General features: G+C 40.4%; 1 protein-coding gene across 1 annotated transcript in view; it reads right to left on the reverse strand.

The window, feature by feature from the left end:
* The window catches only part of LOC110102064 (peptide deformylase 1A, chloroplastic), a 41,532-nt gene that overhangs the window by 6,197 nt on the left and 8,043 nt on the right, over nucleotides 1-27,292 (reverse strand). The window contains exon 3 of the mRNA XM_020830237.2: nucleotides 27,220-27,287. Coding sequence (XP_020685896.1) covers nucleotides 27,220-27,287 — 68 coding nt within the window. The remainder of the gene's footprint in view (nucleotides 1-27,219; nucleotides 27,288-27,292) is intronic.

Genomic DNA, 27,292 nt, shown 5'->3' on the forward strand with positions numbered 1-27,292 from the left:
CAAAATGAGGGCGAAATCTCTGGGTAGTGTCTTATCTACAAACCCATCTGCCTTCCAAAATTTACCCCGGAACTTAATCAGTTAAAACTCCCTCACGGAATTAAAAACAAAAAAGAAAAGCGAGGGGAGGCCGGGGCCGAATTTTTGGAGCCCACAGATTTCTGGCGACTCCGCTGGGGAATGGTTTCTCTTTCCATCTTTGGCTAGTCACTTATAGGCTATGGTAGCAAGCAAATCAAATTTTAAACTTCCTAAAATGAATCTTTTAAATAAGATCAATGGAAATTCAATCAGTATGGTTTTAATTCTATTCTAACTCTCCTGCTTCTATTATTTGTTCTGCGTTATTTCTATTTTATGAAAGTGTGGGGCGATGTATCAATTCTGATCACTAACCCCTGCCTTTCATTTGTGCAGAATGAAAATGCAGGACACCCCAATAACCGTCCAACTGGGACGAGGAGCCAGGATACGACTGGCGAATGCTGTCATAGAGACTGGAAATACTGGAGCCACCATCCACTTTGGTGGGCTCGAATTCTCAGCAGCTACTGCAAGGGCTGCAGCCGTCCCTGTGTATGGCGTAAACTCTAAAGAATTTGCTGGAAGGTCTCACTCTGCAAGGATTACTGCCAGAGGCACTGCTCAAGGAAGAGCCTCTGTATTTGAAAGATTATCCCAGCCTGAAACCCTTACTGCAAAGAGGGTTATTCATGGAAGGAAGGTTTCCGTGGTGACTGCAAACACCACTACCCTGCCCAGAGAGCATGTTGCACCTGGGAGGTATGATGCTGAGGCTTCCTCAACTGGAGGAAAGCTCAATAGAAGACATAGGAGGAAGAGAAATGCAGAGCTACGTGCTCAGCAACTGTCAATACAAATCCACCCTTCCAATCTGCCAGCACAAGAACCAGAGATCAATATTCCCACTCAAAACAGGTTTTTTAACCTGAAGTGGGTAAAAAGAAATAGCTCATCTGGTGAGCTCAAGCAATCCTTCTGGGAACGTCAACCAAGTTTCAACCCCTCAGAAGATAAAAGAGCCCGAACGTCTGTCTGCCCGGGTACACCGTGTATTGAAGACAGTCAAGGAGAAGGGCTTAATGAAAAAGAAGTTTCAGAGGCCACTGATTGTTGAGGCCCGAAGAACTCCTCCAAGAGATAGACTATCATCTACTGTGATAGTTGAAAGAAGAGATTACCGACAACAAGCTCCGCACGGTGAACATCGGGGCGTGACACTTGGAACCCGTGTCCAAGAATCCGCCATCGAAAGGTCACGGTGGAAAGGCAAACAAATATGGAGGCCAAAGCCTCGAAAAGAAGAGGTGATTAAAGAAAGAATTAGTTCGGGTGTGACATCTGGAGCTGTCTTCCAGAGAACCGCCCCTACTAACAGAACTCGTCAGAAATGGGTCCAAAAGAAGGCCTATAATGACAATTATAGTAACGGTCGACATCTTAGAGAGTCTTCCAGGAGATCCCGTCATTCACCTCCGCCAGCCAAGGAAGAACAATTCGATCGTAGCCCGCGGATCGAAGAAGCAATCATTCCAAGCCAAGAACCTGAAATTCAATGGCGACGCCGCTCAAAAATTTAGGTACAAGAAGATGAAGAAGAATATGGCAATGAAGACACTATGGAGATCGAGGTGGTTCGTATGGTCAGCCACACTGATGTGGAAGATGATGATGGTGATGAAGACGACCAAGAATCATAGCCCCGTACACGTATTTATCGTCGTCGCCATAAGGTTCGATCTATTGCCAGCCGAAGTGCTCGCTCCTCAAAAGAAGGAGAAGAAGAGGAAGAAGTTGGAGAAATTCTTTCGCTAGTGAAAACATCACACTCGCAGATATGCAGCGACAAATGAGGCAACAGATGCGAAAGAAAGATAGAAAAATCCCTCAGATAAATGATAAAATGACTGAGATGATGACTCAGATGACGGCTATGATGAAGATAATGCAGAAGACCACTTCTGTGTGTCCTGCACGGGCTCAACCTGTCGATCAAGCTGCTAATACTCAAAATCTCCAAGCGCCTCAAGCCTCAGGAGTGAAAGGTGTACCTAAAGGTAGCGATAGGAATGATGATCCAACCCGCCAGCGCACTCCCCAAAATGTGGCGAATGCCTCTGAACCTGTAACTCCATCGCAGTTGGAAGGCTTAATCAGTGAAAAGAATAAGGCCATTATAACTGTTGAACATGCAGAGAAGTTGGTAGGAAAAGGTCGCCCGTACCCAGCAGAGTACGATCAGATGCCATATCCAAAGGGACATTCTGTGCTAAAATTTAATATCTTCGATGGTAATAAAAATCCCAGACAACACCTGGCGCAGTTCAAAGCAACCTGTGGAAATACGGGGGGCAATGATGCTTTGTTATTCCGTCAATTCATGAGCAGCTTGAGTGGAACTGCTTTCGAATGGTACGCTGAGCTGCCAAATGATTCTCTGAAGACCTTCGCGGAACTAGAAGCTTCATTCGTGAAAAGGTTTGTCAGTGCAACAGAGAAGACTACTATCGTTGACCTCGCCCTCGATAAGAGGAGAAAGGATGAATCAGTGACGAGGTATATAACACGCTGGCGCAATCTCAACATGAAGTGCGAGCAGCAACTGGAAGAAGGGCATGCAGTTCAACTGTTGATGGGAAACATTGATGATAAGATGCAACCCTTCTTGTGCATGGATTCAATCACGACCTTCCAAGATCTATTGGACAGGGTGGCAAAATTTGTAAAGTTAAACTTGTCAAAATCTGAAAGCCTCCCTGATGAACCCAAAAAGACTAAAGCTCCTGATGCCAGAAAGAATGAGATCTACTCCGCATTCCCTCCTAGACCTAATAAAGGTAAACGGGCGGTGTATAATGTGGATAAAGGAAAGCAGCCTACGCAGTATGAGGAAAAATCAAAACAGGCTTATGATCCAATCCCTCAACCAAAATTGATTCTTGGAGGAAATGATAAATCTCGAGCCTTTCCTGGTGGAGGAGAGCGCCAGAGGCAAATAATCGGAACTAGTGATAGAACGTTCCCCTCCCTCAAGGAAAAAATGAATAAAGAATATTCATTTAAAAAGGAGAGTGTCGTCAAGCTATTCCGACAAGCACTCAAGAATGGTCTAGAATTGCTAGAATGCAAAAGACCTGAAGAGTCTAAACACAATGGCGACCCAAACTACTACCCATATCATCAGGTAGTTAGTCATCCAATTGAAGATTGTTATGTCTTCAAAGATTGGTTGGAAAAGATGTATAAAAGGGAAGAATTGACATTATCAGATAATGTGTTAGTTCGTCTTGAGAAAGGAATCTATCCGGGTAGTCACGTCCTCTTCCGTACTCTAGTCTAAAGAAACAACAATAAGAGAACATGTTCAAGATGAGCAATGGGAGACTATGGTCTCCAAGAAGACAACCAAGATGTTGAAACAGCTGGAAGGAGTTCCAGGTGTCAAGTTGAAGTCTCCTACTGAACCAGTACTGAATTTAAAGTGGTTGCCTGCATCACAGACATCCACCTCTAAACAACAATCTGGCCAAACTAGCTCATCAAAGTCTGGAAAGCTAAAGTCAAAGTCTTCCAAGAAGAAATCCAAGCTGAGGAAGCCTGTGGTAAAGAAGACTGCAACTCAAAAGGCTATTGATAGTCTAGGTGAATATTACCAGACTACCAGGAGGCCTATTAAGCTCGGTGATTTTATGAAAGAGCTTAAAATAGATGAAAATGAAGAAGAAGCTGTGATCGAATCCCTTCCTATAGAGACATGCCGAGTCGTATTTACGACATCAAAAATAACAAAAAGAGATAAATACGCTGAAGAAGCGGCTCCTGAATTCTGTCTGATGGTGTCATCAATGGAATATAGTTCAGAAGAATATTTATGTTTTACAGAAGATGAAGATTCAGACCCAAGCGTAGCATCACAAATGAAGCAAGTGAAATTGGGAGACGATTCCGAGTCTACAGATTGATCCCCAGACGTGACAATGGCTGACTCTGAAGAGAATGCTTCATCAAACAAGTTTGAATCAGATGAGATGGCCCAGGTGCAGTTGAGAAGTGGCAAGGTACTGCCACCTCCACTAAAGAAATAGGCTCCTAACAAAGATAAGGAAAAATATATAGTTATCAATGAAGATATTATCTCTAAAGACTCGAAGAAGAAAGAGACTTCATCCAAGGGGATATATTACAATATCTTATCCCACTTGAGGAAGATCCCAACGCAACTCAGTATAAATGATGCCTTGCTTAATGTCTAAAGACCTTTGAGAGACTTTGATTCAAGCTCTCAAGGACCCCGAGAGATATGAGGCATATTTTGTTGAGCGCAACTTAACGGAAGTCTTGCAAGCTCAAAATGAGCCCCTCACACCTTTGCTGAAGATGATATGATGCTTGGAACAGCAGATCACAACCGCCCTCTGTATGTTACGGCAGAGAGCGACGGTATGATGATCAGTCGAATTTTGATCGATCCTGTATCTTCCGTAAATCTCATGAGCTTGAAAGCACTGAGATCCCTCTGTCTCGATGTGTAGCATCTTGGCTAAGACAAGTTGATGGTGCATGGTTTCAACGAGAAAGGGCAGAAAACCCTTGGTTCGTTTATGCTTCCTCTTGTATTTAGGGAACTTCACACATAAGCCAAATTCCATGTAATTGATGCGGACACTTCATTCAAGGCGCTACTGGGTCGCCCCTGGCTGCATGAATACGGTGTTGTCCCTTCAACATTACACCAGTGCATGAAATATCTCAGGGAAGGAGAAGAATTCAGAATCTCTGGTGATATCCAAACCCTTGCAGTACATGAAGTAACAATATATGAAGATGCTAGGTACTTCGTGCAAAAGAAGCAAAAGCCTTCGAGTTCTCTTGAGGCTAGGGCATCAAATTCAAAGACTACAAAGAAACCTAAATAAGAAGGTGAGAAGAAGCGTGTATGAAGAAAGAAGGCGACAACGGCTCTTCCCAAATCACCAACTATTCCCAAAGAAAGGAAACATGTGCCTCACTTAGGGAGTGATACAGATGAAGATGATATCTTACCTACAAAATCTCGAAAAGTATGCCAGTCCATTGACGAATGGGGTAGGGAGGTTAAAATTTCAAATGATGATTATGACTATGACTCAACCTACATGAATATGGTGCAGAATGTGTTCTCTAGAAGAATAGACAGCCTATCAATTTCAGATAGTGTACTTGTAGTCACGCGTATTCCCCTACATCACTTCAAGGAAATTATTCCACGCGAGATGCATAAGATTGAAGAACTCTCCTCTTTATCTGTCTCATCTGAAGAAGGGGACTGCACCTGGAAATATATTGTATTCCACGGGAATACGCAAAGAGGAGAATAATGATTGGTGTTGTATGCTCCTCGACTCTGAAGAATTATTTCCTACGAGGCTACCCAAATTCAAAACCAAGAATATTCAAAGAATGCCACAAAATCAAATCAATATTCCTACTACCTAACGATAGTTCCGTACAAGCTTGGGCCTCTGGTATGGGAGAAATCCACGTCCATTACGACAAAAGGATATAGACGCATATAAGGGCATCGGATTCATCAAACAAAAATTCCTTCGGAAAGAGACTTGTCGGGCAATCACATGCATGAAAATTGAATCCGAGGATGACGGTGTTGAAGAGACATGCGAAGTTGATGATTATGATGATCAACCCGTAGATGCTGAGCCTGCACCAGAAGAACTGGAAGACGGTGGACAGACTGCTACAATGGATGAGCTAAAAGAAGTCAACTTGGGAACTGAGGAAGACCCTCGCCCGACCTTCATTAACTCTTTTCTGCCATAAGATCAAGTAAACAAAGTGAAGAGACTTCTTTATGAATTCAGGGACTGCTTTGCCTGGACATATGCTGAGATGCCTGGCTTATCCCCTGATGTAGCAGTTCACAAATTAGCCATCAAGCTTGATACAACACCTGTCAAGCAAGCTCCAAGGAGAATGAGATTGAAGATCGAAGAACAAGTCATTGTAGAGACAAAGAAGCTCATAGATGCAGGCTTTATTCGTGAAGAAAAATATGCCGACTGGATTGCCAATATTGTCCCTGTAAAGAAGAAGAATGAACAGATTCGTATCTGCATCAACTTCAGGGACCTCAATAAGGCATGCTCGAAAGATGACTTTCTGCTCCCAGTATCAGAGTTTCTAGTTGACAATACATCCAACTACGATATGTTCTCCTTCATGAACGGATCGTCGGGCTGCAATCAGATTAAAATGGAGCATGAAGATGAAAGACATGCATCATTCAGAACGCCTATAGGCATATTCTGTTACATTGTTATGCCATTTGGCCTGAAGAACGCTGGTGCCACTTATCAACGGGCGATGACTCGTATATTTGATGATTTGATTCATCAGAAGGTTGAATGCTACGTAAACGACTTAGTCATTAAAAGTATGAACCGAAAAGATCACCTTGATGACTTGAGGACAGTGTTCAAAAGGATCAGAAAATATGATCTGAAAATGAACCCTCTCAAGTGTGCATTCGGGGTCTCCTCTGGCAAATTCTTGGGATATGTTGTTTGACATCGAGGCATCGAAGTCGACCCCAACAAGATCAAGGCGATCATGGAGATGCCACTTCCAAAGAACCTTCAGCAACTCCGCTCCTTACAAGGGAAGTTGGCTTTCATTCGGCGATTTATATCGAATCTGTCGGGTAGGTGCCAGCCATTTTCAAAACTAATGAAGAAAGATGTCCGTTTTAAATGGGACGAAGAGTGCCAAGAAGCATTTGACAGCATCAAAAGATATCTGTTGAATGCTGCTATTCTCGCGGGAAGCCTCTTATACTATACACGGCAGCCCTAGAAGAGTCCCTCGGAGCATTATTGGCCCAGCATAATGAAGAAAGAAAAGAGAATGTGCTCTACTACATCAGCCGAAGGTTGATTGGAGCAGAAATCCACTACTCTCCAATCGAGAAGCATTAATTGGCCCTGATCTTCGCAATTCATAAGCTTCGTCATTATATTCTGTCTCACAAAATCACCTTGATATCAAAGATCGATCCGCTGAAGTTCTTGATGACAAGACCAGCGTTGACAGGTCGTTTGGCAAGGTGGGCAGTGATACTCCTGCAGTTTGATATCACACATGTCCCTCAAAAGGCAGTAAAAGGGCAGGTGTTGGCAGATTTTCTCGCTGCACACCCTATCCCTGCAGATTCACTACTCAATGATGATCTACCTGACGAGCAGATCATGAATGTCAAAGAGGAGATGCTACGAGTATGGGAAATGTACTTTGATGGAGCATCATCAATTAAACGTGCTCGGCCTCCAAATCTAGAGAAAGCTCAAGCCAGAATCGGACTCATTTTCGTGGCGCCCGAGGGAGGCATAATGAGATTCTCTTTCAGCTTGACTGAACCTCGGACCAACAATGAAGCTGAATATGAAGCCCTAATAGCAGGGCTGGAGATTGCAATCGATGTCCGAATCTGAAATCTCCAAATTTTCGGTGATTCTCATCTTGCTGTAATTCAAGTAATGGGAGTTTACAAAATTACCAAGTTTGAGTTGGCCTGTTATCATCGGCGAGTTCTTGAGCTTATGAAGCAAATTCCAGTTGACAGATTAAGTTCCTCGGGGTCAAAATGTCAAAGCCGATTCTCTTGCCAAATTGGCCAAAGAAATGGCAAATATGGACGACGAATGGCCTATAATAATTATGGTGCACAATCGGCGGATCCTAGAGCCAGCATTACTACAATTCCCGCAGGCAGAGGGAATATCAAATTCAAGCCAGCAGGATGCAACTCCAGTTGATCCTCAACCTCCCCAACCAGTTGATCTCGAAGATCAACTTGAAGAACATCAAGTTCCTAAGAAAAGACGCAAGGCCAGTCAAGCTTCAGAATCATGGTGGCATTGTCTAGATGTCGAAGAAGAATATGACTGGAGGCACATAGATTATTTCAAAGAAAGTAAGCTACCAACAGACAAATCATTAGCTGCTCAAATCAGAAAGAGAGCACTACGATATGCATTTGTCAACAACACATTGTATCGACGTGCTTTTGATTAAATGTTGCTAAGATGCCTAGGGACTCGAGAAGCTGATAAGGTGGTAGCAGAAGTTCATGAAGGACTTTGTGGAGCGCACCAACCAGGTCCCAAGATGACAGTAAAAATTAAAAGAATGGGGTACTATTGGCCAACCATGGTCAGAGACTGTATTAATCATGCTAAGAGGTGCCATGAGTGCCAGATCCACGGTGATGTTATACATCAACCACCAAAATCTGCTGCACCCTACAATAGCATCCTGGCCATTTGAATGTTGGGGTATTGATGTTATCGGGCCGATAGATCCGCCATCATCAGCAGGACACCGCTTTATCTTAGCAGCAACCGACTACTTCTCAAAGTGGGCAGAAGCGGCTCCATTCAAAGAAGTTACATCTGAGCACGTGATCAACTTCTTCACCCACAACGTTGTTTACAGATTTGATGTGCCACGCTGCATAATCTCAGACAACAGAACTGCTTTCAAAAGTACAAAAATTTATAAGTTCGTTGATCGGCACAAAATCGATTGGCGATATTCATCCATATACTATCCAAGAGCAAATGGCCTGACAGAAGCCTTCAACAAGACACTGGTGAAGCTGTTAAAGAAGATTCTCACAAAAAACAAAAGGGAATGGCATACGAAGATGGCAGAATCGCTATGGGCCTATCGTACAACTTATAAAACGCCAACCAAAGCTACTCCCTACTCTTTAATGTTCGGAGTTGAAGCTGTATTACCCCTAAAAGTTGAACTTCCATCCCTTCTAGTTGCTATCCAGAATGAGATGACTCAGGAACAAAATGCTCGATTAAGAATGGAAGAGCTCGATGCGCTCGATGAAATCAGATTGCAAGCTCAGCAGAACTTGGAGATCTATCGAGCAAGGATGACAAAATCCTTTGATCGAATGGTGCGTCCTTGATCATTTCAAGAAGGGGAATTGGTCATGGTGTAGAGAAGGCCAATCATCCCACACAGAAAAATTGGTGGCAAATTTGTTTCCAACTGGAAATGACCTTTCGTCATCGAGGTGTACCAGGGAGGAGCTTATCAACTCATCGATCTGAATGGTCAGAGGCCCACGCCGTCGATCAATGGCCGATACCTGAAGAAATACTACGCATGAAATGTTGTGCTTAATGTGTTATGTTTTCATACATTATTGTTAGCATATACATTTCGTATTTTGAAATTCTCTTATGTCATGAGAACACATTTCAAAATTCCTCATCAGATTGGGGGCATTTTTAAATATTTGTTCGAGTCGACATTGCGCTGCGTGCCGAAATCCCCAAACAAATATTTAAAATCTCAAGATTTCAATTCTATTCTGCTCCAAAATGTCCCTGCAAGACGGGACATTTTAAATATTTATTCAGGTCGACATCGCGCTGCATGCCGAGATCCCAAAATAAATATTTAAAATTATCAATTCAAATGTTACTTTGTGCTAATGAACACAGATGCTTCTCTTTTAAAGCCTATGCAGGTGATATCTCAAAGATCGAGACAACACCTTCTCCAATAAACCAAAACTCAAATGTCAAGAAAGAGACTTTTATAACTACACTCCTACAAATTAAGCCGGAAAAGCTTGAAGTCTTTAGACAGTCTGAAGCTTAAGGTTCGAATGGGTGTAAAAGATCGGATCCAACAAGCCCAAATATGGTCGGATCGCTGACAGCTCCGTCTACTCAAATGGCCATAAGAACGGCCGTAGTAGCGGAACCCCCATTTCGTCAACCTGTCAGTAGGGACTGTAGGAAGAACGAAGGCCAATTTAACTCGACAAGTTCAAGTGATCGTAGTCTACAAAATTCTCCCAAATGACTGGAGAATCAAAGATCCAGTGAAAGGATGAGTCTCAAACAACTACCAAATGTTCGTAGGCTCCAAATCTAAAACCACAAAGGATGACTCAAAATCTGTCAACTTCAGCAAAATCAACAATTGGGAAGCGCAATTCCTATAGCTTAAGTCTGAAGCCTAAATGGGTGTAAAGGGTTGGATTCAACAAGCCCAAATATGGCCGGATCGATGGCAGCTCCGTCTACTCAACAAGCCATAAGAAAGGCCGCAGTAGAGGAACCCCCATCTCAGCAACCAGAGGACGAAGAACTGTCAAATCCTAGCCCTCCCGATCTGATGAACTCAAGTGACTCAGATTCTAAAGTCTTCTCAAGTGGTTAAGGATCAAGATACTACTTACATTCGGTATTATCAACTGAATCCAAAACCTACAAATCATTCAGCAAATCCGTAAAGCACAAATCGAGGATCGAAGGAACTTTTCTTCAACAAGTCCGTCAAAGCACAAAGCAAAGGACCGAAGAAAACTATCCCAAAGTTCATGAAAAGTCTATGACTGAACTAAGAGGATTCTATCGTCAACAAGTTCGCTATGCACAAAGCTCTGGACCGATGACTTTTCGCCATCGACCTAATACAAACCTAAGGGTTTAGATCATTGGCATCTACTCCTTCATCAAGCCCGCCAAAGCTAGAAGCAAAGGGCAGAAGGCGTATAAATCATCTGATAAGTCAGTGAAGAAAAATCAGACAACCCTTCATCAATGCCCGCAGCATAAAGTACTAGGCAGAAGAAATCAAAGTCTCAGGACTCAAGCAAAAGTTGCAGATTGAGCACCCTGGATGACATCTACAAAAGTCCCTAAAGACTGGGGGCATTTTAAATATTTATTTGTTTTGACATCATGCTATATGCCGAGGTCCCCAAATAAATATTTAAAATTTAAACAAGATATCAACCATCTATGAATTCATCCAAGAGATCTATGGAGATCTAATAAAGGAAAATCTTAGTGTGACATCCAAGCAAATTTTTGGAGATCCACTAAATGAAAGCTCTAGTGTGACATCTAGAATAAATATCTAAAAATCCACATGATCAATTAGCATGCAACAAACGTGGTCCGCTCCAGACGCCCACCACATTTGTTGGGGGCATTTGTTGACCTGCTGCATAACAAAAAAAACAAAAGAAAAAAATTATCACTCACCTACCTTTCTGTCGCACAACTTCCTCCCATGTCGCTAGCACGTCGACGTCGTATCCGCCATCCTGCGCACGATCTCACACTAGCGTCGTTAAAGAGGCAAAGAGGAGAGGCTTTCGGCCTCTCTCGACCAAGCTCGCCACACTCCCGCTCCTCTTCTCCGATCCTTCCCCGAGCTCTCCTCTCCTGATCCCGCTCTCGCTCTCTTGCTCTTCGTCTCCTTCCTGGCTACTTGATCCGCTCCTTTGACGACACTCCCTGTCTGAGCGGAAGTCATGACGTTTTGGTCGGGATCAATAACCGGAGCTCGTCGCTTCTCCGGTTCCCCTCCCACACGACTCCTTCGGCTCTCCTCCAGCTATCCGACGTCGGCTCCTTCGCCGTTGATCGACTTCGCTCCAGCGACGACTTTCCCTTCCTAACGGATCTGAAGCTACGTCATCTTGATCGGACGCTAGAACGGGTGCCCGCCGACTGTAAAGTTAGCTTTCCTCTCGTTCGCGCGCTTCTTTGACGACTGCCCTTCCCCGCTAGATCGGAAGCAAAACAGGAGCTCGCGGCTGTGTAGGTAACTTTCTCCCTACCGCACGCCAGTTCGGCCAAATCCCATAACAACAAAAAAAAGTTTATATTTCATTATAATTATTTTAATTAATTTTAATTAATTATGATTGTTTTTTTAATTAATTATACTTATTATAATTAGTTTTACTTAAATTTAATAAAGTAATTATAATTAATCTGATTAATTATAATTAACTTTAATTAAGCGTGGTAGGAGAGAACCCGGTGGGACTCCTACAACGAGGTAAGTAAGCGACCCTCGCTCTCCTGGCTCGACATGCCTGCCGAGCCGGCGAACCACCTAAGCACGCCTTTAGTGAGCGTGGTAGGAGGGAGACCGGTTTGACGCACACGACGAGGCTAGGTGAGCCTGGTGTACTCTCTTCTTTGCGTGGTCGGAACAATTCATAAGTATCCCCGGGCGGGGGGGAAAGCAAACTGCTCTTTTCTTGTAACAGGTACCGTCAAAGACCCCATGCACGCCTTTATTGCGCGTAGTGGGAAGAAAAATCACGGCCGCGGTGTCCTCGAAAGAGGGCACCTACCATGCACGCCTTTATTGCGCATGGTGGGAAGGCCAAGTTTTCTCGTAGTTTTCCCCTAAACGGGGGAGACGCCGGGAGGCTGCCGAAATTTCGGATGAAATATTACTCTATTTGGACCTGTTTGAACTCAAAAAAAAGAACAAAAGATTTGAACCAAATGAAAAAGAGCAGTGAACCTTTGAACTTGAACAAGAACATTGGACTCGATACCTGAATCAGAACAAAATTCTAAATGATTTTTTAAAGGTCAAAATCCAAATAAAATGGAATCAAATTGGAATCAGACTCAAATCAATCTGAACCTACACTTGAACTCAAAGGACTACGGCACGAACATAGCATCAACACTAAATTAAGCCTAATCAAATGATGTTAAGATGGACCAAAGATTCTGAACTCGTACTCGAACTCAGGCTATACAACATTAAAGACTTGTAAATTTGATGAATTCAAGTCTGAATGCAATTGAATTTGGTTTCAAGAACACATACAAGGAACAAAGTTTGAATCACGCACGAGGGAACTCAAACTACAAGGACATTCGTACGGTCAGTAGTGACACAAAGTATATTGTAAGACCTCGATGCATGAATTCCTAGAACAATCCCTACAACGCCTGTTGATTGAGATGGCAATAATGGAGATCAGCAGTCAAAGATCTATCCTTGCAGCAAATGCAGCCACCAACCACCCGAGATTGGTGAAAGGGTGGATATGACACAGAAACAATGGGTGTTTTACAAACATCTTCAGGAGGTCGTAGTAAATACAACGACTCCCTGGAAACGAACACTTGTGGATAACAACAGTATATTATAAGTACAATGAACCACTGTGGGCACAAGTACAAGTATCTCCTAAGAACATTTCTAAGAAATCGTAGTGAATATAGCGGTCCCCCGCAAATGTACACATGATACTTGTGGATAACAACAGTTGGTGTATTGTAAGTACAACGAACCACTGTGGACATAAGTACGGATATCACCTACGACATTGGTGATCAAAATCTTCAAGTATGTCGGGTACAAGGGCAACCCGATGGATGAAAAAGGACACCACCTTGGAAGAAGGGAGGAAATGCTTAAACAAATAAGAACTAAACTTCTTGGTGTTCCAAAGTCTCTTCTTAGTTCTATACTTAAGAAGAAAACAGTTATGGTGCCCACAAACACCGGAAATGACAAGTCCACTACACCGAAGATCCTAAAAGGAGTTCTTTCCAAAATCAGCAATCATTGATTCCAATTTTCGGAAAGACCCTCCCCAGAGAATGAGAAAGGGGGAGTCAACATCAACACGCACGCCACCGGATCTGCAACACTTATGAAAGCAGACAGAAGGCGTCTATAATCTACAACGCACGCCACCGGATCTACAACACTTATGAAAGCAGACAGAAGGCGTCTATAATCTACAATGCATGCCACAGGATCCGCAACACTCGTATTAGCGGACAGAAGGCGTGTATAAGCTCTCAGATAAAAAGTTGTGTGCATCCAAACGATAGTTATCTACACAACTGCAAATACTTCAAAGTACCCCTGCACCTGCAGTATAGTTTGTATACACATAGGTACACAATGAGGTACGTCTAAATCAATATAAAAATCACCCGCATGGGCCCCAGCGAGCGTGTTATTGGTACACACGTGACGCCTAGGGATGCTGCGCGGGTCGATAAGTGAATTTTAGTTCGAACCTGATCCTTCTATACGGATCAATAGGAGTCGACAGGGTTCGAACCATTAAAAAAATACATGGTTGTGGGGATCGATGTATTTGTTTCAATACATTAATATTAGGCCTTCAAGGCCTACAATCAAAAGAATTCACTAAACAAAATGCATGAAGCTTACGAAACCCGATCCTCCTAAGTAGATAAATAGGAGTAGACAGAGTTCGAGATATCGGATAAATATGCGGTCACAAAGTTGACCGGAATATTTATTTTGTACATTCATATTCGGCCTTCAAGGCTTTCAACAAAGAAAATTCAGAAACAAAGGCTTGAAGCCTATGAAACCCGATCCTCAGTCAATAGCTTGGCCGAGTTGACAATGTCCAATCAAATAGAGGGAAATGACCCCAAACACCCCGATGATGCCCGTGTTGAATGCAGACCTCAACCGGAGGGGTTCCCAAATATTTTCAAATGTCTCCCAAATATTCAAAGTACATTTTAAATGTCTTCCAAACTCCACCCAAATGCCTATCAAAACCCAAAAAACTCCACAAAAATCCTAAAATTCCAAAAATATTAAAAATGAAATCAATCCATCAACACACTTAAAGAAAAGCTCATCCATCCTCCGCAACAATCTGCCGGGATGGACAAATTCAAATAAACTCTAGCTTACAAAGAGTCAAATGCCTAGTCGAAAATATCACTAGGATCCATTCTCAAACAATCGCTTGCCAGTAAGGACGTGGTACGTGTCCTCTAACCGGCAGTTTCGCCGCCAAATGGCACTGCAGGTAAACGGTTATGACCCGGGGCCCTCTGAACCGAGTGGTTTTGCCGCCAAATGGCACCACAGATAGCGGTTATGGCCAGAGCCAATACGCTCCTTAGTGGCGTTAAATTCTTGAGATATGAATCAATAGGATATGATCGATAGGGCACAAAGCCCTCTGTTAGCTAAGGTGGATCAAAATTTGTCCCCTTAGGCAAATATTCCCCCCAGGTCTACAGATCATAAAGTCCTCGCAAAATGAGGGCGAAATCTCTGGGTAGTGTCTTATCTACAAATCCATCTGTCTTCCAAAATTTACCTCGGAACTTATTTAGTTAAAACTCCCTCGCCGAACAAAAAAAAAACGCGGCGGGGAGGCCGGGGCCGAATTTTCGGAACCCACAACAATCCGAACCGACTAAATGAAAATCTCAACAAGTTTTGGAAATCAAAGATCTAAATAAAGTTTCCAGTGATTAAAAAATTATACGTAATCACATTTACATTCATAAAAGATGCATTTAATAATGCACACAAAAGCATATATAGATTTCTAATAATAAAATTGTACCATTTATCAATGCTTCTTCATATAAAGTTTAAAAAACAACAGTAAGTTCATATATCCTACCCATACGTTTACTTTGATATCAGAATTGGAAAACAAATTGCACAATTTTTCAGGCAACCAAATTCATTTTAAGGCATTGATACATTCACATGTCCTACATGGTAACAACTAATTTTATTTGGCAGGTTTAAAGTGGATAGGTTAATTAAATTGTTAATTAAAATTGAATCAAATATTTGCTGTGAGATTGAGAAGTGTCCGGTTGGAAGGGCTTGACTTTGTTGATCGAAGATAAATCGAATCTTAGGGCATCGATTTTGGTCAACTATTCAAGCAAGAAACAACATAGATGAATAACGTAGATCTAAGAACATCATCTTTGTTTTGGCAAAGTTCAATTAGGTGATATCTTACCTTACTAATTTCTTGAAGAAATTTATGTTTCCTTTAAAGATTAACCTAGATATAATCTTGTTTAGTCTTGTAAATTGATTGTGCAAGTTGATAAAAGCAGTAGCCCCTTTTCTCTTCATAGATGTAGGCACAAATGTGCCAAACCACGTAAATTGCTCTTATTTATTTATTGTGGCTGTTTTATATTTTTATGCATATATGTTTGTGTTTGAATGCTAGTTTTGGTGAAAGTAATTTGCTCTTAGTATATTTTGCAAGTGAATTGTGTTGTGATATCAAATACTATTGATATTATTTTCCAATGCTAAAAACTAGTATTTGCATCCTTGAAATTCTTTTATGTGATCTGAACCGTTATGTGAAAGTGATAGGAAATACTTGATTCCAAGTATTTCCTAATCACTTTAGTCAAAGATCTCACAGCAAACTGCTGTCCACAGCAGGAAATCAGCCAAAACAGTGGGAAAACACGAGAAAAACGATAGAAACACAAAGTAAGAACTTGAACCATTATGTGAAAGTCTTAGTTTCATTCATTTGGAAAGGTCCCGAATCAGTTGGGTTTACAACAGTGATAAAAAATTGATATTAGAGCCAGTAGTTAGGGTTAAGCATTAAAGACAAAGATATACAATGAAGACAAGAAGAGAAATGTAGAAGAAGAAGGACATTTCCATTTCAGTGAAACAAAATTCTACACACCTCTTTACTGTACAACAGGCATTTATTTATAGATCTTATACAAGCTTATAATTACACATGTGATGATATTATTGGTGAGGTTTGTTTAGTGCTGCAATCTGTCCTTTCATCCGTACTGTTTGAGATGGCTGCTTTTCTTGATGTGGATTGCTGAGTTGTTATTATTTCCCCACAAACTGACGATGGTGATTGAATCGTTAGTTTGGATCGCAGCAAGTGAAATCTTGGAGTAGAAAGAGGTTTGGTTAGGATATCTACAATTTGATCAGTTGTGCTGATTGGAGATATAGTAATTTCGTCGGATTGAATGTGATCTTTTATAAAATGAAAATTGACTTCGATGTGCTTCGTGCGAGCATGAAAGACCGGGTTATGAGCAAGAGCTTTAGCCGACATATTGTCACAATGAATGACGGTTGGTTCTGTGGAGGATATGCTGAAGTCTGAGAGAAGTCGTCGAAGCCAGATTACATCTGAAGTAGCAGCAACTTGCCAATGATCTGTATTTGACTTCTGTAGAAGAGTGCGCAATGGTTTGTTGCTTCTTTACTGTCCAGGAGATAAGTGTATTGCCAAGGTAAGTACAAAAGTCGTAGGTGGTGCAACGGGTATAAGGGTCAGTGGCCCAATAGGCATCAACAAAGGTAGTGAGGTGGAGGTTCTATTTGAAGATAGGAAGACCGAAATCTTTTGTACCTTGAAGATACCTGAGAAGGCCTTTTAATAGAAGGAAATGTTGGAAAAGAGAAGAGTGCATATGTTGGCAGAGAATATTGACCACAAAAGTAATATTGGGACGAGTGATAGTAGCATAATGCTGTGAAACAGTGAGCTGGCGGTATATGGCAGGATCGGAGGAGAGTATGCCATGGGAATAGTGGAAGGGAGTTTATTGCAGGAAGTATTGGATATCGGATTACAATTAGTGAGACCAGCTTGGTTAAGAATGTTTTGAATGTATGAAGTTTGAGAAAGATGAAGGTGATCGGTATGAGAGGTGATTTGAATGCGTAGGAAATTATTTGGAGAGCCGAGATGTTGATGGAGAACTTGCTGTTGATAGAAGAAATAAGTTAGATGAGAAATTGAGGATTGGTTCCTGTTAGAAGAATGTCATCCACGTAAATTAAGAGAAGTTTGAATATAATCTTGATGAAGAATAAAGAGAGACGGGTCTGATTGACTGTGATGGAATACAAGAGACAAAAGATGACCTGAGAAAGTTTTGAACCACTGTCGAGGTGCTTGTTTGAGGCCGTAGAGTGATTTTTTTAGAAGGCATATATGATTAGGAAATTGATTGTCTTCGAAGCCTCAAGGTTGTGTCATGCAGAAAGTTTCTTGAAGGGAGCCATGGAGGAAAGCGTTGGCAGCGTCAAGCTGATGTATGGACCAAGATTTGGTGATGGCAAGGGTAAGAAGGATGAGAATAGTGGGAAATTTGGCGACCGGACTAAAGGTTTCTTTGTAGTTGAGAGCTTACTCTTGGCGATGCCCTTGAGCAACAAGTCTAGCCTTGTATAAGGTGATAGAGCCATCGGTATTTCATTTGGTTTTGTACGTCCAACGACAACCTAGGATGTTGGCATTACGTGGAGAACGAGACGCCATGTTCCATATTTTGAAGGGCCAAAAATTCATTAGCCATAGCATTGTGCCAGTGAAAATGTTTAGAAGCTTCGGTATAGGAGGATGGATCCGAATTTGTAGAGTGATTGAGGTTAAATATTTTTTTCGACTTGAGAGAACTAGTGTTGAGGCGGGTGAGCATGGGATGAGAGGGAGGTAAAGCATCTTGGAAGGAAGTGGGTTGAGTGTGCGAATTTGGTAAAGTAGAGGGGGAGACTTGGGAAGTAGAGTGAGTGGAAACTGATGGGAGTTGAGAAGAGTTATGAGACGAGTGATGATATGTAGTGTCTGTAGCAGGTAGAGATGAAGGTGTGGTGTAAGAGTTGATGAGGGAGGTTGGTATAAGAAGATGAGGATGTGCATAGGAATGGGTAGATAGTTTGTTGAGCTATCATTTTGGTTTGAAAAGGGAAAGCAATCTTCATCGAAAATGACATGGCGAGAGATGTAGATGCGACCTGAGAAAGGTTCTAGGCACTTGTAACCTTTATATGAAGGAGCATAGCTGGGGAACACAGATTGAGGGGATTTGTGAGAGAGTTTATGTCTGGCGTTTGGTGGAAAGAGGGGGTAACAAGAACAACCGAAAACACGAAGATGAGAGTATTGAGGAGGCTTGTTGTAAAGTAATTAATAGGGAGATTTGTTTGAGGTGTTAGAGGATGACATTAGATTAATGAGATATACTGCTGTGAGAAGGGTTTCAAGCCAGAAATGAAGAGGTAGTATGGCAGTATGAAGTATTTTTCGAGTGGTCTCTAGGATATGACAATGTTTTCGTTCTACGAGATCGTTTTGCTCGGGAGTGTAGGGACAGCTAATTTGATGATTAATACCATGTAGTTTAAGATAGTTTTGGAATTGATGATTTAAGAATATTGTTCCACCATCGCTGCGGATGTGTTTGATAGTTAAAGAAAATTGTTTTTCAACAGTGGAGTGGAACGTGGTGAAAATAGAAAATACATCCGATTTAAACAATAGAGGAGAAACCCATGTAAATCTGGTAGAATCATCCAAAAACATAATATAGTATTTGAATTTTTTATTAGAAAGAATTGGGGAAGGACCCCATACATCCATGTGGATAAACTCTAAGGGTTTATAGTGGTGAGAACTAGATTTGTAGAAAGATAGTTTATGGTCTTTAGAGGCCTTACATAAAGAGCAGGACGAGGGAGAAATAGAGATGGCTAGTTCACATTTATGCTTGAAGATGGTGGATAGAACTTCCTGGTATGTATGTCCAAGCCTATGGTGCCAGCGGTTGGAGGAGAGAGCAGTGGCTGAAAGAGCTTGAGGACAGCTGTGGGGCATGGAAAGGTGGTAGAGACCTTCACATCAAGGACCGGAGAGAATTTTGCGATTGGTGTGAGGATCCTTTATGTGAAAACTAGAGTCAAACAAAAAGACCGCAGTAAAACGCACAAGGAATGCAGCAAATGTAAATGCCTATGGGTCCTCGTAGAAGACACATCATAGGAGACCTACAACACATTAGATGCCATCTACAAACAAAACACCAAATGACTACAACAAATGCAAGTATCCACGGGCCATTGTAGAAGACTCGTAGTACACCCAATCTATTATCCACAAATAAGATACAAAGTGACTATATCAAGTGCAAGTGCTTATGAGTTACAGTGGGAACCTCATCGTGCATACAACAAGCTATCTACAAGCTATCTACAAGCATCTACAAATGCAAAGCATGAGATTTATTAGTGCACTACAATCCACCTGCAGAAAGCAACAAGTGGTGCACGATAGTCTACCTGTACAAGGCAACAAACAACTCAATTCTCAAGCTGCAGCAAAATGCCACCGGATCCGTAACATTCATGCAACCAAACAGAAGGCGTTTACAAATATTTCGAGAATACCCCTGCGCATGCACCGTAATTTGTATGCACATAGGTACACTAAAGGGGTAAATATAATCAAAGACCAGCATGGGCCACGACGAGCGTGTTATGGGTATGCACGTGTCATCTAGGGATGTTGTGCGAGTTAATAAATTTGAATCCGATCCTCCTAAGCAGGTAGATAAGAGTCAACAAGGTTCAACAAACAACTATAAAATGCCCTCAAACACCCGCATGGGCCCCGACGAGCGTGTTATTAATACACACGCGACGTCTAGGGATGCTGCGTGGGTCAACAAGTGAATTCAAGTTCGAACCCGATCCTTCTATGCAGATCAATAGGAGTCAACAGGGTTCGAACTATCAAATAAATACAAGGTTGTGACGACCGGTGTATTTGTTTTAATACATTCATATTAGGTCTTCAAAGCCTATAACAATGAGAATTCACTAACAAAGGCATAAAGCCTACGAAACCCGATCCTCCTAAGCAGGTAAAAAGGAGTTGACAAGGTTTAATTTTAAAATACCCCCAAACACCCGCATGGGCCCCGGCAAGCTTGTTATTAGTACACACGTGACGTCTAGGGATGCTGCGTGGGTTAATAAGTGAATTCAAGTTCGAACCAGATCCTTCTATGCAGATCAATAGAAGTCGACAGGGTTCGAATTATCAAATAAATACACGGTTGTGGCGACCGGTGTATTTGTTTTAATACATTCATATTAGGCTTCAAGGCCTATAATAATGAGAATTCACTAACAAAGGCATAAAGCCTACGAAATCCGATCCTCCTAAGCAGGTAAAAAGGAGTTGATAAGGTTTAATTTTAAAATGCCCCCAAACACCCGCATGGGCCCCGGCGAGCGTGTTATGAGTACACACGTGACATCTAGGGATGCTGCGCGGGTCAATAGGTGAATTCAAGTTCGAACCCGATCCTTCTATGCGAATCAATAGGAGTCGACAAGATTCGAACCATCAAATAAATAGACGGTTGTGGCGACCGACATATTTATTTAATACATTCATATTGAGCCTTCAAGGCATATAATCAAGATAATTCACTAACAAAGGCATAAAGCATATGAAACTTGATCCCCTATCGGCAAGTTGATAGGGTCGAAAAGGTTCAAGATTTAAATAGGAATGACTCCTCACACCCCGATGATGGCCGTGTTGAATGTTTATCTCAACCGGAGGGATTCACAAATACATTTAAATACTTCCAAATTCCCAAATACCCATCAAAATCCAAAACTCCATAAAGTTCAAAATCCAAAACTTCACAAAGTTAAAAATCCAAAAATCCCAAAAAATGCCAAAATCCAGATATTTAAAATTGAAATAAACCCATTAAATGCTTAAAGCAAAATCCATCCACCCTCCACAACAGTTTGCCAAGGTGGATAAATTAAAATTTACTTTAGCTCACATAGAGCTAATGCCTAGTCGAAAATGTCACTAGGATCCATTCTCAAACAATCTCCTGCCAATAAGGACGTGGTATGCGTCATCTAACCGGCAGTTTTGCTGCCAAATGGCACCGCAGGATAAACGATTATGACCCGGGGCCCTCTGAACCGAGCGGTTTGCCGCCAAATGGCACCACGAAATACTGGTTATGGCCAGAGCCAATACGCTCTTTAATGGCATCAAATCCTTGAGATATGAATCAATAGGATATGATCGATAGGGCACAAAGCCCTCTGTTAGCTAAGGTGGATTCAAATTTGTCCCCTTAGATAAATATCCCCCTCAGGTCTACAAGGTACCCTTGGACGAAGCAACCCATGGCTGCCGACTAGGATCCTTCAATCAGGTTGGGTCGACTACCTCCTATGACTAAGTAGACCAGGGACCACGATGGCCCGGGACGACAGAACCATGGAATCTTGATCGGGTCCATCATCCATTCCCTCACCATCCGCTTTAAGTGCAAGGTGATGAAATTTCTATTTTAAATATAAAAATCTTCCAACCCTTCAAATATTTCCAAATTCTCAAATTCTAAATGCCTATTGCTTCTACTATATGCCAGATAACACGTATCTCTACGTATCTGATTGACGACTAGCCCTAATCGAAAGTTCTCTCTCGTTATCGGGAGGGGTAATTAACTATAGCGGCTTGCGCCATAGCAAACCAGAACTCATATCATAAAGTCCTCACAAAATGAGGGCAAAATCTCTGGGTAGTGTCTTATCTACAAAACCATATGCCTTCCAAAATTTACCCGGAACTTATTCCGTTAAAACTCCCTCGCCGAAGAAAAGCAATCAACGAGCAGAGGCCGAATTTTTGGAGCCCACAGACTTCTACTCCAGATCCTCGCAACAATACTTCACTTCGTCGCAAAGAACAAAGATGCACGCCGGTGAAATGTTTCGTGTGTTCCGTTCTTCAATGCAAAGTTCAAAGCCCTACATGGGGTCCTGGTTGGGTACCCACGCTCTACGCTGGCGGGCTTTGCCAACCCACGCCCATTTATGGTAACTTTCAAAATGTCATACCCACCCACATCCACCCACTTTTCATGCTTCTTAAATGCAGTTTTCCACGGATTAATGGCCTCGAGGTTTGTTTCCCTTTTCTGTGACTGCAAACTTTCAAGCCACATATCAAAATTTATCGTGGTCGCGGCGTGGTTCAATATTGTGCACTGCGTAGTAAGGATTATTGTAATATACTGCATGCATATGGTGATTAGTAATGTAAATCGGTTTGTCCCCTGATGTTAAGTACCCAATACCCACTCATACCCATCCACAATGCCATGGGCGTACCCATACCCACCCATGCCCATTGGGTATTGGTGGGTATGTGGGTGGGTGTGGGTATGGGTACCCAATGCAGGGCTCTAAATTGCGAACTTTTATTACATCCAGTGAACGTACGCTCCTCTACATTCGGTTTAAGACCAAAACAGCGCAATACCGAGTTTTTTGAAAAAACTCGGTACAACTCGGTACTCGATACTCGGTATTGCGCTGTTTTGGTCTAAAACCGAACGTAGAGGAGCGTACGTTCACTGGATAAAATAAAAGTTCCTAAATTGCAAACATGTTTCACGCTCACAACTTATGAGCAATTGAGTCCAAATCATAAACAGTTTGGTTGGTAGTCACGATGCTTCGCTTGGCTTCTCCTCAGATCCTCTAAATCACCGCAACATGCAGACCACAGATGATTTATCAATTGAAAGTACACAGCAATTCCACACGGTTAATGCTAATCTATATGATTCTTGCCCATAGATGCTGCCTCACATGGACAAAGGAGGATACACAGACAGCATCATGCAGACGACACGGAGGCAGCTCTCGACCTCTCACCATAATATTCTTTCTTCACTTTATCTATTCAATTCCCTCCTTCCAACTTCTCGGTATCTACCAAATTCTATTTTGATTTATGTTCATGATACAAGGATTTACTCCTTTTGTTGATTGTTTTGTTTCTACGTGGTTCCTCACGCAGTTTTTCTGTTGACGTGACATGCAAGTGAAAAATTCTTCAAAATTGCTGAACAAGCGCTTCATTTAGAGTTTATTTTTTAGTAATAGTGAGTTTACTGAATTCTACAAGGACAATGAAACTGTCTGACATAAGACTATAAGAATGACTCCACAATAGAATAGTATTGTTAAGAGGATGAACAAGATTTTTGCTGGAAAAGGTCATATGTATGTTATCATTTGCAAAAATAGATAAGCGTTTATGGGGAGAAGAAATTAATATTGTTTGCTAATTGGTGAATAGAAGTTCGTCTACAACTCTTGAACTTGAAACTTCTGAAGATGTCTGGATAGGAAAAAAAGCAGACTACAACAATCTAAAAGAATATTTGGATGTCAGGTATATTCATACGAAATAGAGAAAGTTAGAACCAACATCCAAAAAATTGTATATTCTTAGGATATCCAGAGAGACAAAAAGGTATAGATGTTGGCTTACAGATGAATCCATATGTATCACTAGTATAGACGTCATAGACGTCATCTTCAATGAGCAAGAAGTAATGATTGGTTAGATTACTGAAAGCAAAAAGGAAATCATTGAGGGCACTAATGATGTGGTAAAATTGCAAGAGACCAGTGATAGAAATAAGTTGCATGTGGAATTGATGCCAACAGATGTCAGTGGTTAGAATCATTAGGAAGAGGTTGCTACTAAACAAGATCAAAATAGTTTGGAAAATTACAGTCTAGCTAGAGATCGAACAAGGAGGAACATAAGAGTACCGAAATGTTTAGGTTATGCTAATTTAACTGCATATGCTCTAAACAACTGATCAAAATTTATTGGATGATAAACTGAGATTGTACAAGGAAGCAATGAACAATGATGAAAAGGGTTTCTGGAAACAAGCTCTGCATGAAGAAATGAAATCACTAGAGAAAAATTGTACTTGAGAACTTGTGAATAAACAACCTAAAAAGTAGTTCATGGGTTGCAAATGAATATACAGAAGAAAAGATGGTATTACAGATGTTGAGTAGGCAAGGTTATTGGCAAAAGAATTCACTCAAAAAGACAGAATATATTTTAATGAGATTTTCTCACCAATTGTCAAACATACTTCAATCATAGTAATTTTGTCATTGGCTGTCAGATATGATTGAGCTTGAACAGATGGATGTTAAAATAACTTTTCTATGTGGAGAACTTGAATAAGTCATTTATATGAATGAACCAAAAGATTTGTCAAAGTTGGTTAGGAAAATAAAGTTTATCTTCTCAAAAAATCTTTGTATGGGTTAAATTAGTCTCCGTGACAATGTTATAAGAAGTTTGATTCATTCATGATATGTGTGTTTATAACAAAAGGTTCTCAAAGAACAATGTGATATATTTTCTTCTATATATTGATGATATGCTTATAGCTAGTGACAGTGATGCAGAGATAGACCAGTTAAAAAAATACTAAATAACCATTTTTAGATGACAGATTTGAATTATGCCAATTGGGATAGATATAATAAGAGAAAGAAATAAATGCTTATTGCATTTGTCTCAACAAAATATTTATTTGAAAAGTTCTAAGAAAATTTAGAATAGAAATAACAAAATCAATTTCATCTCCGTTGGGTTCACACTTAATACTTTATGTGTCACAATCACCAATCAGTTCCGTATATAAGTGCAATTGGCAGTCTAAAAAGCTCTATTGGTTTGCACCAAAACAGATATAGCATATGCCATGAATATGGTTTGTAGATTCGTGGCTAATCTGGGGAAAGAACACTGGAGGGATATTAAATGGATCTTTAGATATCTCAAAAAATTAATTGATGTTGGGTTGAGTTATAGAAACGAAAACTGGGGCAGAGAGTAGATTTTCGGTTTTGTGGATTCTGATTATGTAAGAGATCTAGACAAACGTAAGTCTTTGAAATGGTATGTCATTTCAAGTCTACGGTAAAACAATTAGCTGGAAATCTAATCTTCAGTTAATTGTGGTTTTTATCAACCACAAAGATAGAATATATTGTTGCTACTGAGACAATAAAGGAAGGTATCTGGATGAAAGGGTCTCTTGAGGAGCTTGAGAATATGGAAATGAAATCAGTTATTTTGTGTGATAGAGTTCAATTCAGCTGATGAAAAATAAGGTATTTTATAAAAGGACAAAGCACATTAATATTAGATTAAATTTAATCAGAGATGTTCTGGCTCAAGGCACTGTGAAGGTTCAAAAAATCCATACATATGAGAATCCAACTGATATGCTAACCAAGGTAGTGTCTAGAACTAAATTCAAACACTTCCTAGTTTTGCTTCAAGTAGGTAGGCCTGCCTATTAAGGAGGCTTTAAAAGAAAGAGATTACATAGCTTATTTAATAATTGATTCAAGGTGGAGATGGTTTATTAACTTATTAATTAAATTTGAATCAAATATTAGTTGTAATTAAGTTGGTTAATTTGCACAAGCAATTTATTTTCTTAATATTGTTTGTTGATTGCTAACCCTTCTTGCTTGCTTGTTTAGCTTAGTCTATAGCCACTTGTATTGCTAAACCTTCTTGCTTGCTTATGTAGCTTAGTCTTAGGAAGGTAAATTGAAGTTTAGGGCTTCATTTTGGTCGACTATTCAGGAAAGAAAGAACAGAGATTAAGGAGATAGATTTGAGAACATCTACTTCTTTGTTTTGACAAGATTTAATCAGGTAAAATCTTACCTTACTAATTTCTTGAAGAAATTTATATTTCCTTTAATGATTAACCTAGTTTTTATCTTGTTTAGTCTAGTAAATTGATTGTGCAAGTTAATAAAAACAAAAGTCCTCTCTCCCTGTGGATGTAGATACAAATGTGCAGAATTACATAAATTGCTCTTGTTCATTTCTTCTGGCTGTTTTATATTTTTATGCATATTTTTTGTGTTTGTTTGCTAATTTTGGTGAAAGCAATTTGCTATTAGTATATTTTGCAAGTGAATTTATGTTGTAATATCAAATACTATTGATATTGTTTATCAAGGCTAAAGAATAGTTTTAATTAGAAGCAATAACCTGTTAGTCATTTAAATTGTGCATAGTAAAGTGAAAAGCGATTTCTATTTAATTAGAAATAATTGATTAGCTAGCTGTTTTTTTATCATTTGTAACTAAATAATTAATATAATTGTTTAATTACTTAAATCTAGATTTCACTATATTGTGTGTTGTGTCTAATTGTAGGCAAATTAATTTTGAATCTAAATTTTTCATATAAGCAGTCTACGAGTGCGTATTTGCAACAATGAAACATCAAATTCTTTTACATGATCCAAACGCTTAGTTTCATTCATTTGGAAAGATCCTAAGTTATTTGGGTTTACAACAGTGATAACAAGATATACCAAGTAGGATATTTGATATGGTATCTATATCAAGGAAAAAGTATCCTACAGATACAAGATCCCATTAAACATGCTTAATGGAATCTATTCCTAGTGTTCCAGTTCAAATCCTTAACTTGATGTTCTTGCTCTAAATTTCAATTATATAAATTAATGGCATTCTCAATTTAACATTAGTAACATTCATGCAGGTGGTCTTCCACAAAGGGAGAAGTCTAATAGTATTATTGCATCAACAAACACTATATTCATATCAAATGTGCATGAGTCACATCCCAAGAAACCAAATGTTGACTAGGAAACATCTATTATACAAGCACAAAAAATATTTGAAGGCAAAATGTGTTTCTTTTTATTTAATATTGCATGCAAAATGACAGCAATTGTGCACAATAGATCTCTTAACTATTCTCGATCATATCTAAAATATATAGGTCTAATTCACTATTTTAAAATGTGACTGAAAGATTGAAACCTCTCACTATCAAATGGTAATTAAAATGATAACCTTAGCAGACACTTGTTTCATACCTCAAACATCCTTCAAAAAACAAAGCTGTTTTGCTTCCCTTCTTCTCAAGCTTTGGATTAATTATTACCTGTC

This window comes from Dendrobium catenatum, unplaced genomic scaffold, assembly GCF_001605985.2.
Source record: "Dendrobium catenatum unplaced genomic scaffold, ASM160598v2 fragScaff_scaffold_283, whole genome shotgun sequence".
NCBI lineage: Eukaryota > Viridiplantae > Streptophyta > Magnoliopsida > Asparagales > Orchidaceae > Dendrobium > Dendrobium catenatum.